At 51.8% G+C, this 14,103-nt stretch overlaps 1 protein-coding gene across 2 annotated transcripts; it reads right to left on the reverse strand.

Moving 5' to 3' along the window:
- Positions 1-5,841: 5,841 nt before the first annotated feature.
- On the reverse strand, positions 5,842-12,991 carry LOC308069738 (hydrocephalus-inducing protein homolog). 2 transcript variants are annotated; one of them, XM_080402572.1, is made up of 4 exons: positions 11,596-12,991; positions 9,579-9,645; positions 7,272-7,606; positions 5,842-6,581 (listed from the first exon to the last, which is right to left on the reverse strand). In XM_080402572.1, the coding sequence occupies exons 1-3, from the start codon at positions 11,850-11,852 to the stop codon at positions 7,553-7,555; spliced, it is 378 nt and encodes a 125-aa protein (XP_080258698.1). In that variant the 5' UTR covers positions 11,853-12,991; the 3' UTR covers positions 5,842-6,581; positions 7,272-7,552. The 2 variants fall into 2 exon arrangements, 1 of the variants encoding a protein (XP_080258698.1); XR_013930503.1 differs by lacking the exon at positions 11,596-12,991 and having other exon boundaries at positions 7,371-7,606; positions 9,579-9,790.
- Positions 12,992-14,103: the final 1,112 nt, after the last annotated feature.

The following is a 14,103-nucleotide window of genomic DNA, read 5'->3' on the forward strand; positions in this document are numbered from 1 at the left end:
TGCCCAGTCCCATGGGTTAGGGCCCTGAGGCAACGGAGGGGCAGATGTACCCTGCAAGCCCCCCGGCGACACCGCGAGCTGCCCGGGGAGGAGGGAAGGCATTGCACCGGGGCAGCAGGACCCAAACAGCTCTGCGGGTCACTGCCTGCGACAGGCATGCAAACCCATCATTTCAACACCAGTACCAGCCATCCCTGGTGGCTTGCTCTCGCCACAGATGGCAAGCGGGTTTTCATGGTGGATTCAAAGAAAGCTGCCCTGGGAATCCCTCCCCCACTTGGAGGTTACCGTTGTCCCCCAAACAGCTGGAAAAGCAGCAAGGAGGAAATTCGCCCCCCTCCTCCTTGGCCCAGGAGGCTGAGCCTGGCCTCTCGCACGCTGCCTGATGCTTTACCCGCAGACCCAGCCAAGCCCACAGAGCCAGGCCTGGGTGAACCAGCTCCACAAATCCCACCCACCTAGCGTGGAGCAGAACAAACCTCCTCCCAACCCTGTTTTTAAGCCCCTCACAGATCCCACCTCCAGTGAGCGGCACATCCCACCCAGCCTCTGCACAGGAGCCCTCCCTGGCTGCACCAGCCCTGCCCCCCCTGCCAGGGCAGCGACCCAACCTCCTCCTGCCACCTGCCACGCAGCTTGTCAGCTGCAGCCTCCATCAGTTCAACGGCCTTTCCCTGCGGCTGGCCCCCGGAGATGCTCTGCAACGTGATGGAGCCCACACACTCTGTAGCTACACAACCCTTACCGTTATATTTTTGTGCAACACCACAGCTGGTTGGGCCCCCAGCAGGTGTGAAACTCACCTCACCACAGGCAGGTTGAGGACAAACTTCACACCCCAGACTCTGTCACAAACAGCAGTCTGACACAAAGCAAACGCAGACCTAATGGGGAAAGCGTCGGGAAATCCATGCCCTTCCAGGAGCAAAGGGCCACAGGGGCCTCTTGATCTCAGAGCTCCAAAGACACGACTCTCCGTTAAATACCGTCCAGAAAACAAAGGGAAAACTTGTAAAGATGATCCAGACTCATTTCTGCGCAAACGACTATGCAAGCTGTCTATTTTACTGAGGGGTGCCCCAGCTAAAACTGCCCCCAGAGCCAGGCTCCTCTCGCTGCGTTGGGACGGAATATCTTGCTTTCTCTCTGAGACAGCAATACGGAAACGTTGCATGTAAAAATCAGGCCACGGGCTGCTACAGACCAGTCAATTTTCATTGGGAAACAGCCCCACAGATACTTACCATCTCTACACAGAAGGATGCAGGGATGACAGCCTGATTGGAGAGGTGGAGAGTTTTGGACGCATCTTGTAGAACTTCAATACTGTCGGAATTGATCTCACTCAGATGCACGTAGACAACCCGTCCTTCTCCAACACTCACTAAACAGATATTCTGCTCCAGGAAGCAGGTAGGAAAGAAAAAAGAAAAGCACAGGAAGTTAAAAAATATGTGACAGCTCTAAGGGTCCTCCTCGACGGGGTGATAAGTACGGCTGTTGGAAGTTTTCAGCGTTCAAGGCTGAAACTGAAGGCCTGGGGCAAGTGCAGGCTCGGGAGTGACCCCATCCGAAAGCCTCAAGCTCCCGTTCTCAGGGGACAGAGAAACCCTGGGTCCCACGCTTTCCTTTCCAGACCTCCTCCACAGTTAGCTCTCCTTTCTCTGCCTTGTGCCTGCTCCCGCTCCTTCTGCCGCTCAGCCTTGTCCCAAACCTCCCTGACCGCTGCTGCTGCACAGCGACACTTGGACAGTTACTTCTCTGACATTCCCAAAAATGCACCTCTGCAAACCAGCACAAGCCAGAAGCGAAGCAGGCTCTTCAGAGCAGAGATCGTGCAAGTTATGGCCTCTGATGTGTGCTTATGTGTATTCCTGGTATGACATGAATAACAGGCATTAATTATTCATTACATCATTCAAGCGGTGTTTTTTCTCTTAACAGTCAGACCCAAAAGCTTTCTCCTTGCAGAACTGGCACAGACTACTGGAGGAGGAACACAGATCCCTTTGCTAAACCACCTTCCCACATCATTAAAAACAACGAGAATTTGTCCACTCTTGCGGTGGATTTCGCTGGTTCCAAACACCTCAACACTTCAACTGGATCTGAATGCATAGAACTCCCAACACTGACCAGACGCCGTATGATTCACTGGAGGGCACAGAGTACGATTTAACCGAAAAAGAAACCAGCCTCCACGATGAAAAACCTTTAATGATGTCTGGCTCAAGGAAGTGGTATTGACAGCTGTCAGAATCACCAACCCAACTCAGCCAGAAGCAGCAGCATCCAGAAATGCTCATCCCTTGACAGGGCACTGCTGCGTGCAACTAAGAGCCAAAAAACTCACCTACCAAGGCTGGGGCCTCCAAAATAAGGAACTGAAGCCATGCACGATGATGCATGTCTGGGCGATGCTGCCCAAAGCTCCCAGGAAGGAGGAGCTGCAGGGAAGAGCTGCGCCTCGCCAGCCAGCTCAGCTTCCCGGTGACAGCGGGACAGCAGCAGCAAAGGCAGGGCAGAGCCCTTTGGAGATGAGCGCAACAACATCTGGAGGATGCCCAGGAGAGCTGCCTTCTGTCAGCCTGTGTACTAACACCACGCATCCTCACCACCAAGGAGAGGGCTTCAAAAACCCCAACCCCTTCATCTACAGGGTTCTAAAAGGGACAAGGAAAATGCCATTCAACAGCCTTACAGGCAACATGGCACAGGGAAAGGCAGCAAGAAGCGATGGCAGCTCTGCCACCAGTAACGCCAGCGCTGGGATTTACCAGCTCCTTCATGCAGATGACACATGCCAGACTGGAGCTGGCACGCGGTCACCTGCAAGCAAAATACCCGACAACAGAGCTGTGGAGGGACTCTGCACAACCTGGATGAAAGATCTGTACCACGTTCCGCCTGAAACGGTGGTAAAGACCAGGCATCGACACTGGGCACCCCAGCCTAAGGCAAGAACGAGCTTTGAAGTTCTATTGGAACACGCAGCCATTCCCAAGGTCAGACTTGCAGCCGTACGGGTAGGATCTGCCACCAGTGCAGGACACATAACAAGACAGCCAGCTCTTCTGCCAGCCCAGAAAGCTTTGGGTGCATCAGCTACCAGGGAACTGCTGGAACTGCACTGCAACCAGAAGACAGACCTATAGAAAATGCAACGCATCTAGTCCTTTCTTTAGGGACAGCTACGCTTCTCCAGCTGAAATGCTCGCCCTTTGGGCAAAACATTGACACGCTCACGTCCAAATAGAAAACATTAAGGTAAGGTCAACTTTCAATTTATAAATTGTTAGCCCAAGGGTAAAAGCTTTTCAAGGTACCTGTAGTTCAAAATCCAGCTGACATTTAAACAACTGGTTATTCCAGTGGGGAGAAACCCTCCTCTTTCGGGGAAGCATGCCTTCTGTTTGCAAGCAACTGTTTTGTCAGACTTGAGACTTCCCTGCAAAGCCTGCATTGCCTGGCCTTGCTGTTGACTGGTTTACATGCACATCCCCAGCAGCCAGGGTTGAGATGATCAGTGGCATCCAAGGGATTTGGCATCATCGTTTCAATTCGGTTTATAAAAAGTTTATATCCCTGCAATTGTTTTCAAAATGTCAGCCTTCCTTTCTGTTACAGAAAGCTTCACGTTCTCGGGAATCCTCTGATATCCCCTTCCGTGCTCAGAGAGAGGACAAGACATTTCAAAACAGCTGCTTCAAAAGTTAGTATCCTTTTAAATTAAAGTTTAATTAACTATATTTGTTCTCGATTTCAGCCAGTGGAAGCCAGGACACCACATACAACATTCTCTTGCCTACACTTTGTTGTTGCTGCTGTATATGCCTGAATGCAAATGTCTTGTAGGAGCCTTTAGTCCAGGAATGCTTTGCCTCACCCCTTTTCAAGCTTGGTAGGGGAAAAAAAAAAAAAAAAAGAGAAAAAAGCCTGTGCCCCAGATGCAAGCAGTGTGGAGTCTCATGCGTCTTTGGCTGGGGCTTTTGGCAAAGAGATACGATGGTTATTTCTCAGGCGGGATGGACTTGACTTTCAGGAAAGCTTAAATCCAGCTTTACAGAAATCATCATTTCAGCACGGTCTCTTACACCGCTCCTGCTTTTAGCGGCATTCAGCGATGTCCCCGTGCACTCCTGAACAAGAGTTCTAATGAAGCAGCAGTTGCTGCTCATCTCGTAACGCACGAGAGTGAGAGACCCAGGAATTGCTCTGGGTTTCAGACTGGGCTTGTTATCCCGCCTCACACGTCCGTAATTAAACACCATCTCAGACACTTAGATTTCCACCTAAGAGGACACCACCCTTCTCTAGGCATTAGCTGCTACTTATGCCATGAATCCCTTCTTTCCGTGTCCGCACCAGCCACATATTATGACATTCTCCTTTTCCCTGGCAGAACCCCTGTACACTTTATGCCCACCAAGATGAGTCACACAAAGGCACGCATCTCGCCTAGCACTCACCAGCGGGGATCTTTCATTCCCAAACACTGAGACACCAGCCATAGTGTCCTGCCTTCCTATCGCCTGGGCTTCCAGCGTAAACGGGATCTCCACCGAGCTGTGAGGCTGGATAATCCCACACGGCACAGGGCTGGAGTACCACACAGCAGCATCTTCCTTGTGCTCTATAAGGGACAGAATCAAAGACAACTTCAGAGTGACCTCTGAGGAAACTTCAAGCTCCTTAACATCTACCACAACGGCAATTCACCCACATTTTTAAAAATCCCTAAGAGAAAGCAGAAAGGCGCAACACAAGGTGCAAGATTTATATAGGCCTAATCAGCATCCTCGCAGGGTCCAAAAGCTGCTGCACCCACAAACACCCACTCCGGTGCTGGTGGCCTCCTTGCAGCAGCTTTTCACAACCCTCAAAGTTCTCCTGCATGAAAGCACCCCAAAGACTAGAACCGAAACTGCTTCCTGAAGAGTTCAAACCGCTCCTGAAGTTCATATTCAGGTACCTTCCCATTCTCTCCAAAACTTTAGGTTTGAATATAAAACAGCAAGGTCTTATCCAAACCCCGTTTTTTTCCTAATAAACTCCTCAATAACGACATTTGAGGGCAGGAGGCGAACACGACGCCAAGCCTGAGGAAGGACTCCACAGCAGCCTGGAAGATCGCTGTCGTTCACAAGGGTCAGCATCCACTCGTAAGGGAACTTCAGACAGCACCATCCAAATGTCAGAACAGGGCTGAGCACGTGCAGCGGAGGAACGACACATCCGGGTGAAGAGATGACCAAAGGGAATTAGAGACACTGAGAGAATGTAGAAGTTGTTTACTCCCCAAACAGCATGAAACAGACACAACGCATTTGTCTCTGCCAGATAGACATTTCCTACCTCTACGGCAATCGATCACCTCTAACTTCTTTTTACTCAACAGCCTCTTGTAAAGGAGGGGCAGCCCCAGACTCCCGTGGCAGAGGCTGCCCAGTGCCCTGCCCCAGTGCTCTCTCATCAAGCTCTGCCCCTCCTTTGCCCCAGGAGGCCGGCAAGGACCCTCCCACAGTCCCAGCAAGGCACGAGCTCTGCGGGAGCCTTCCCGCTGGGGACCAGCGCTCCCCAAAGCTCAAGGAAAACAAGACTCCAGCATCTCAGTAAAAGCAACTCCCTCCTCTCCCGTACCGCTCTCGCCCTGCCTGAAACCTCAGCCGCTTGCCCCCGCGATGGAGGGCACCAGCACCGCCTGCCTCTCGCACTGGGTGACCAGCCTCTCCCAGCTCCTGCAGCTGCCTGGGTCCTCCACCCACCAGCCCACACGCTGACTCTTCCCATTCCCACTCGTTTTACAAAATTGCAGCCCAGGCTGCAGTGGGTGACTCTGCCGGGCAGAGGGAACAGCGCCAGCGAACTGCATCCCTCTCGTCATTAAACTGGCACCCGCTGCGGCGCAACGGCATTGAACGTGGCTGCAGCAAGAGCAGCTTTTGGCTTAAGTCTGGGAACGTTCATGCTCAAGAGAACCAGAGAAACCTGAGCTCACCTGCCACACCAAGAACTAGTTTCCCCTCACCACTCCTGCCGTAAGCCCCTTTCCCATCTGCACACGCCTTCACTAACTGAGCCAGACCCCAGCTTTCAGCAGGCTGCTCGCCGCCTTCCAAACAAATGCTGCATTTTGGGCCAACCCAGCACAAGCCCACCACTTGCAGGGAGAAGCAGGGGCAGCCCTTTGGAGATTCGTTACTCCTCAAGTCCCAGACAACAGGCCAATAGTGAATATAATCACTGCTCCCTTAAAAAAATATAAAATAAAAATAAGACAGAGACATGGCCCTGAGCACTGAGCACATCTCATCATGGGCTGCTTTCAAAGCACGGCTGTGCTCACAGCGAGCTGGGCAGAACTAGCTCGTTAAGCAACATTTCTCATTTGGAGCTGAAGCCAGGACACCCCACGCCGGGCAGCGCGCTGGGCATGGGTACGCGGGGAAAGGTGGCCAGCTGCAAGGAAAGCGCCAGTACCTGGCTGTGAGAGGCAGCGCCAACACCTCCTGGCCAACACCACCCACGTCCACCACCAGCGCCAGCTCGTATCGCCTCACCGTGCTGGAACACAGGGTGACCTGGTAGAGGAGAAGAGCGTCAAATACTTAATCACTGCCAGAAGCCATCAGCCACGCGTGGTGTCCTCTGGCTCTCACCCACGGTCAGGAAAGGGAGCGATATTTTGCCTTACTTCTTCTGCTGGTCCACGTGTAGACCACTGTCTTTCCGAGTAACAAAACTCTTCTGGCGATATCCGATTTATTAATACGCCTTGCATACCAGGGCTTATGTAAGCTAAATTAAAGCACAATTAATGTTCTACTTGCCACTGGGACCAATTTTTACTCTTGACTACAACAGCATAAATCCAGAGGAAATCTGTTGACTTTCACAGAATGAGTCCAGTTTTACAGTGGGAAGCTGAGGGCAAAACGTGGCCCAGCAGCAGCTGTGCAGCTCACGGCTGCTGGAGCTTTTCCAGTCCCCGCTGCAGTGGATGCAACCATTCTGCTCAACACGAGAGGAAAGATAAGAGCGGGAAGAATAGCAAACGGCTTTATGCAATAACATCTTTCTTTTAACAGTCCCTCATCCTTCCTCGGCCCGCTTTAAATCAAATTGCTCTAAGCAGCTCAGACACACACGCATGGCTTCTGTGCTTGACCATAGGGTACACGATCCTTGGCTTACAACTTTGGAAACAAAACGGTGCTCCGCCCCAGAGTGCCCCAGCTCACAAAAACCTAACACGAACACCGATCTCTTACTTGCGTTATGCCCAAAGCCAGCAGCACTACAGCCCTCCTGCGCACCAGTGAAGCTTCAGCTCCACTGTTGAAGCACGTATGGCCGGGCTCGTGCCATACCTGGATACCCAGGGCTCCTTGGGAGCGGATGGTCCCCTTGCAGGGCATTATGGTGAATTCAGTTGGCTTGATGTGATGTTGGGCTCCCTTTCTCCAGGACGGGCAAGTGTTGTCTGATATCTGAGCAAAACTGGTGACGCTGCGCTGTCCTGAGCCATCGCCAGCGATGCGAAGGTTGAAAGTCATGGGAACCAAGGAGGTGTTAGTGAGGCGACACAGCAGGGTGCGAGGAAAGCCTGGGAAGGTGAGACAAATACCAGTTAAGTCCCCAGTTATCCCGTGATTCCTGGTGTGACTCTCCTGTTAGGACAGACCGGTGCATGTTGTTTATCTCTTTTCAGTGTGAATGAGAGGTAATGGAGAAGCTCAGGGAGGAGCGAGTTGTGACTGAAGTTGCTTTTTCCATGGATGGCACAGCTTGCTTCCTTGGCAATGGGCAGTGCCGTTGGTGCTGAAGAGCTGTCTCTACCTGTGAGGAGCCCTCTCACCTGCCCACAAACCAGCCCCAACTCTTTCTCACTGATCAGTGTGCATCCAGACAGAGCATTTATTCTGAAAATTCAGCCTGTAAAATCCCCCATTAACTCCATGAACATTCCCCCAGTTTTCAATATATGAAAGTAGGGCATTGTCATGTAAGGAAAAGAAAGGATGAAACTGGGCACTACAACATGATGCATTGCACTCTAATGCAGTTTCTCTAGGCAGGACCCTTAAGGCATCTCCTGTTTTGGGGCAACCAGACCGAGCACATGACAACTCAGCCCACCTCACTGCAGGCAAACCTGATGCTTCCTTAGAAATGAGCAGGAACTGTGTCTCACCTTACCTAACACACGGGGACATCACATCCACACTGCCTTTGATTACTGCCCACAAAGCCTGACATCACTTCAGCTCTGACACTTGCTTTCCACAACGGAAAACCAGTGGTACAACCACACTGGGTGAGGGGGTGGCTGTTCTGCAGAGGCAGGACACCAGCCTGCAGCTTGGTCTGGAGCGGACACCAGCTCTGCCAGAAGACACCTCCCATGCCCTGCTTACCGAGTGCTATTTGAATAAAGACAGGGAGGAAAACCACCTGCAGACACAGCAGATAGTTTCTCTGTGCCCAGCAGCAGTGACCATTGCCCACCACCAGCAATTACTCCGGCAGGGAGGCGGGGGTGGGGCACAGAAAGGACATGCACCGACTGACCCACTGCACAGCCCCAAATGGGACCGAAGTCACCAGATGCAGACAACAGCCAGCAGAACAGTGACAAGAAGCAAAAATACAATAGCTGCCTTCAGCTGAAAAGGCCTTGTTAATGAAATCAGATTAAGTAGGATGAATCTCCTATTACACAACCGCATTTCTGCCGGTGCGTTTCTTGTGGGTTTATTTATTCCAAAGGAAGCAGAGAAGTGGCCGAGTGGTGATGCAGGGAGAGGGGGCAGTGGCTCAGGGAAAGTATCGAGTTTTCCTAGAAAGTCCATGAACAGCATGAAACCACAGAGGCATCCTGGGCACAGAATGACCATGGCCCTTCAATCAATCCACAATTGATTCCACATGTAAACTTTAGATCATCTCAGTACAAAGCCTTTTCTCTGAGACTCGAGATGGAGAATCAGAATCTGCGTTTCAGTGGAGATGCTCTGGGTGCTCAGCCACCGGCTCCGTCAGTGGAGCAGTGTTTCGGCTGGGGAAGGAGGAGGAGCCCACATCTCTGGAGACATCACTGCCCAATCCAATGCCGAGCTACTGCCTGGGCTTATTACCAGGCAGGTGATAACGAGGAGCCCTCACAGCACAAATTAACCGCTCACACTAAAGGTCAAGTGGGTAAGTGGTGTCCTCGCCTTGCAACAGGAACGTTCGCCCTGAGCAGCCACAGGCTAGCGTGTGGCTCCAACTCTCTCTCCTGCAGCCCCATCCCCTGGGCCCTTCTGGGACAAGGGCTTTCACCATCATTCTGCCGCCAAGGATTGGGAGGTTGGGGCTGAGCAGGCTCTGAGGGCACCAGAAAAATACTGACTTTCTATTCCTTTGGTCCTGTTGGATCTCACGGCAGCAAAACACCACCTGAGCAAGCGGCAGCCCTGGTTCTAACACCCTGAAGGCTGCTGTGGAGGAACACAAGCGACAGACGCTCCCAAAGCGCTTCATTTCAGTAAGGCACAGACCTCCCCACCGGCGGTCCAAGCCCAGGGCACACTCACCAAAGGAGACGTCGCCGAATGGAGGGAAGGTACATTCAAAGGGAAAGTCGGTCCGATGACACAGCCCCTGTAAGGACAAAGGCAGAGGAGGAACTGGCTTGGTCAAAAAGAACTGCAAAGCGTTCGGCTTTCGTTACCACCGGGACGGATAGAAGCTGGTCTCAGCAGCACAGTGGGCTTCAAATCAACCTGTCACCCCTGCGCTCGGCACAGCATCCCTCTGCACAGGAGGCAGCCAAAGAAACGTGGTCAGCAGGTGGCAGCTGCTGAGGTGGCTCAGGGCACCAGGGCAGGCAGGGTACACCCCCAGGTTGCTGCTGGCCCAGTGAAGGACCCTGAACAAGTGATGGCTCTGTGCCTCAGTTTCCCCATCTGTCATGTGACGGGCAGAGCTGTCCATGCAGAAGCAGGTTCATTGTAACTAGCCCTCTCAGCCACAGGTTCCCTGCTTTGGTATCTCTTTGCTGGAACTGGCCTTTCCGTGGGCTATATGGACATCTTCCTCAGACCTTATTCAACACTATCATTACGCGTGCAGGAATTTGAGGCACGAATCCACAGGAGCCCCAGACATCTACTGAGAAACGCAGCACAAGTTCTATACAGCGGGTGGCTGAATCTTGGAGGAAAGTATCAGCTTGTCACCAGTGGACCAGCTGACACATCCAAGAGCAAGACTGTTTGCACCACCCAACACGAGTGTCCTGAAGCCACCACACCAGCTTGCCCATCCCTAAATTCAGAGAGGTTCCAAACTCCAAAACTCACCAACATCCACTGAAATCAGCACTTGAAGCTGCACAACATTCATTAATTTCATGGTTGATGCCAATCAATGCCAGCTCTGCCTCTTGGTGAAAAAAACAAATACAGATCAAGGAGCACAGTGACCCGTGCCTCCTAGTTTATTCACAGGACTGCCACCGGGTCTCTCGTACACATGAACAGACCCCAGCCTCCCGCAGGAGGGACCTGCACTCACCCGTGGTGTCCCAGTTCCAGCATCCCTTTCTAAACAGCAAAAGAACAAGTGTTCAGGACCTCGTCAGGTCTGTTTCCAAGTAAAGAGTAATCACCTATGGTTTGGGCATCTTCTGACTGCGCAATCAAAAAGCACTCAAAATCTGACTTTCAGGAGTTTCAATCCCATGCTAATTCTTGATTCCTGGAGCTGAATTAGTTCCTGAGAACAAGTTAGGTAGGCAAATCCCTTCTGACAATGAGGTTCCCTCTCCAAGGACCTCACGTAATCAGACTTAACCTCCCGAGCCCCAGCATCCTACTCTGGATGGAGCAAAGGGAGCAGACATGCTTTCCGTAATAGCACTTGCCAAAAGACGATAGAAAACTGCCTCCAAACCAGCCACACCTGGGTCTCACACTGGGAAACTGCCAAGGGTGAGCCTTGCAGCGAGGGGGGAAATAGCTGCCGTTTCTGCTGAGCACACAGGAGCTGTGCTCAAGGAAGTCAGACCTGAAGGACTGCCCAGAGGGCTCGGCCAAGCAGCCAGCCCAGAGCCCTGTGCGCTACAGCCGGTAACAGCACAGCTTGCAAGAGAACGGGGGAAGAGGGCAGTCTTTATGGCAACAGCCACATCTTCCAATAGTGCTTCTGAAGGGAGATCGGGGTCCTCGCAGAGCAGGAAGGAGCACAAGGTAGGAGAGGAACCACCTGCGCTCCCACTGCTGTTCCTTCCTCTGCAGCCCCGTGTCCCACCAGCCAGCTCACCTCCACTCAAAAGATCTGGGAGTTTTTCCCTCCCTGGAGAACTAAATCCAGTGCACAACCCCCCCCTGAAGAGGGAGGCTCGGCTTGCCCCGGTGGGTGGGCATCTCAAAAGCATTTGAAACAAACAGCTTGAGTTGTGGGGCTGGAGAATGAGAGATAAGGGCTGGACAGGGATCCTTGAAACAAAGGCAAGACAGAAAGCAAGGAGACAGATGCCATCTCGAGGAGAGGAGTCTGCAGTGGGAATTACTGTGGAGGCACCCCCCAGGCTCCTGTAACCCTCCTCACCTGACGGTCAAGGTCACGGGCTCAGGGGACCCATCCACACTGAACCGGAATTCTTCTGTGAACTGCCCCAGGGCGGTGGAACTGAAGGAGATCTGGATGACTTGGAGGCCATCTGGTAAAACGATGCCCTCCTGGGGGAGAAAGGAGAAGCAGGAGCCCTGAGCGGTCGCTGGAGGGACCAACTTGAAGGGGGCATCGATGACTCCTTTGTTAAACAGGACCACCTGCAGCAGCAAGAAAACAAAATGGAAATACATGAGGAATTTTCTTTCCTTACAGAAGGCTGATTTGTTTTCTAATTAAACTTCTACAAAAGGCAGAAGATGCTGTGTGCTGCTGCTTGGCTGAAGCCGAAGAAAACACAACAGGACAGTTTCTGCCTTTGGGTTTTTGCATGCAAAAAAACCCAGTGATGACTTCACATAAACAGAGTCACTCTGGGTTTATTCCACTGGCACAGAGCAGTCCGCTTGGACTTGCAGGGCTGAGGATGTGCTCAGCATCACCAAGGCGATGCAGACCTGCCCCAAAGAGCAGCAAAGGGCGGTCGCAGCATTACTAGCGAATCGTCACCTAACTGCTCCCGCTCCAGATGAGCCCAGTCCTGCCAAGGGCAAAACACATTCAGCTCCCATTACAGCCAGCAAGTTTACTGGATGTAGAAAATACCTCGGGACAGCCCCATAACCAGCTTCAGCAGCACTCCCCGACTCTGCTAGGGTACGTCAGTGAGGCGCATTTTATTCTTTTCTTTAATCTGAGAGTCTCTTTGTCTCTGCTCAACCAGACATGTCAAGAAAGGATGAGAGTGAGGGGCATAGCAGCTCCACCTGCTCTAAAGAATCTCTTTCATAAATATTCACAGCCATCATCTACTAATTTACCGTTATTTACTGTTCCAACAAGCTACACAATCCTGCAGCATTTGCTGAGATTCAGCAAGAAATGCCCACGCCTGCCTGTGAGTATCAGCACACTGGTGGTCACCAAACCTACCCAAAGCAAAGCTCTACAGTTTCCGAAGGCTGCAGGTGAAATCCTGCCATTTCTGTGGACTTATCTACCTGCTTGGCAGTTATTTTCCCTAAGTTTTGTCCTCACAAAACCTGTCAGAAAAACTGAGACAGAAGCAGAGGTACAGCCCTTTTTTTTAAAATTTTGTAGCCGCTGTTGAAAACATTCATGTATTCAAATTCTGCACTGGTAACTTGGAAACTACTCATATGTTTTACACCTTCATTACAAATTGCACTTAGGGATCCTACACTGAGGTTTACCTCCAGTCTGGCTACTAATACAGCACTTACAGTATCATCTACTTATGCACATTTTCTCCAGTAATGAAACCAATAAATGGATATATATAGAATCAATAAAGAATCAGCATTCAAAAATGCATACAGCGCACAATATTTTGGTAAGAAAACACCTTAACATGTCCTTCCCTGTAAAAGTCAAGCTTTTGAAAGTGTCTGGCATGATGTATTGCCTCATTTTCCACCTCTTTCAGTCGCTGTATCTTTTTGTTTGCGGTTTTTATTTTGAGAAAACTTGCCACAATCGGCGGGGGGAGGCAAATACGCAGAAAGCTCCTTTGCTTCATTTCCAGAACTGCCCTGCTCTGTTCATAGAGCCAGAGGGGCACCAGGTCTGAAGGGTGGCAGGAGGCTGCTCAGCAGGGACAGCGCTCCCGGTGCCTGCGCGGGCAGCTCTGCGCGGGGAGGCTGCCCGGCTTCCCTCCGGCGCCAGGAACCAGCTGGATGCGCTTCACTGAAAGGTGTTTGCAACGGACTCGAGTCGGAACACAACACGTTTGTTCCAGCTGCTTTTTAACCGCCAGGGTACCAGGGTGCTGAAACCTGGGTGCATCATCTAGGGCTGAAACAAAAGCCCCTGACCTTTTTGACCCGGTGTTGCTTTCATGTGTCAAGGGCTGGATTTTCTGCACGAAGCCTCCCAGCTGATCTCAAAGGGAGGTTGCCAAAACGCAGGGATCGGGGCTTTGTGGACAACATACGCACCTTTCAGACCCCATCAAAACTATCCAGATTCTGCAAAAACTCCCACATTTAACTTACATCAAATAATCCATGCACATAACTGCCTGTGTTGCCAGAAATCCAGCAGGTCCACAAAGCTCACTGCTGCCAGGGGCCATCAGGATCCACCCCAACCCCAGCAAGCTCCACTGCTCACCTCATAGCTGTGGGCTGATCCAACAGAAACCTTCCCGATGTCCAGCTGGTCAAAGCTGAAGCGGAGCTGGGGCCCTATGCCGCTCCCTTTGATGTGCAGGGGCAGCCTGGTCTCACGGCCTGGGGAGAGGTTGCCATGTCAGTACGGAATTCCTTCGGTTCGCCTGGATTTTTCAGGCAGCCTCAGTGCTAGTCCCTGACTCCGGGCTGGGTGGCACCAGCACTAGGTGCTCTGCGAGAAGATAAACTTTGCGGCTGGTTTCTAACTTCTGACGGAGCCCTTGGGCTGGTTTGTAACTTAGCAATCAGTTTG

Source organism: Falco punctatus (assembly GCF_963210335.1).
Source record: "Falco punctatus genome assembly, chromosome: 9".
Taxonomy (NCBI): domain Eukaryota; kingdom Metazoa; phylum Chordata; class Aves; order Falconiformes; family Falconidae; genus Falco; species Falco punctatus.

Bases quoted from the DNA above. Each gene is read 5' to 3' on its own strand.
- LOC308069738 (XM_080402572.1), bottom strand. From the start codon at position 11,852: ATGTATTTCCATTTTGTTTTCTTGCTGCTGCAGGTGGTCCTGTTTAAC. The intron at 9,646-11,595 runs GTGAGGAGGGTT...TTGTCCTTACAG, and splicing joins CCCGTGACCTTGACCGTCAG to GGGCTGTGTCATCGGACCGA. The intron at 7,607-9,578 runs GTGAGTGTGCCC...TCACCTTCCCAG, and splicing joins ATTCGGCGACGTCTCCTTTG to GCTTTCCTCGCACCCTGCTG.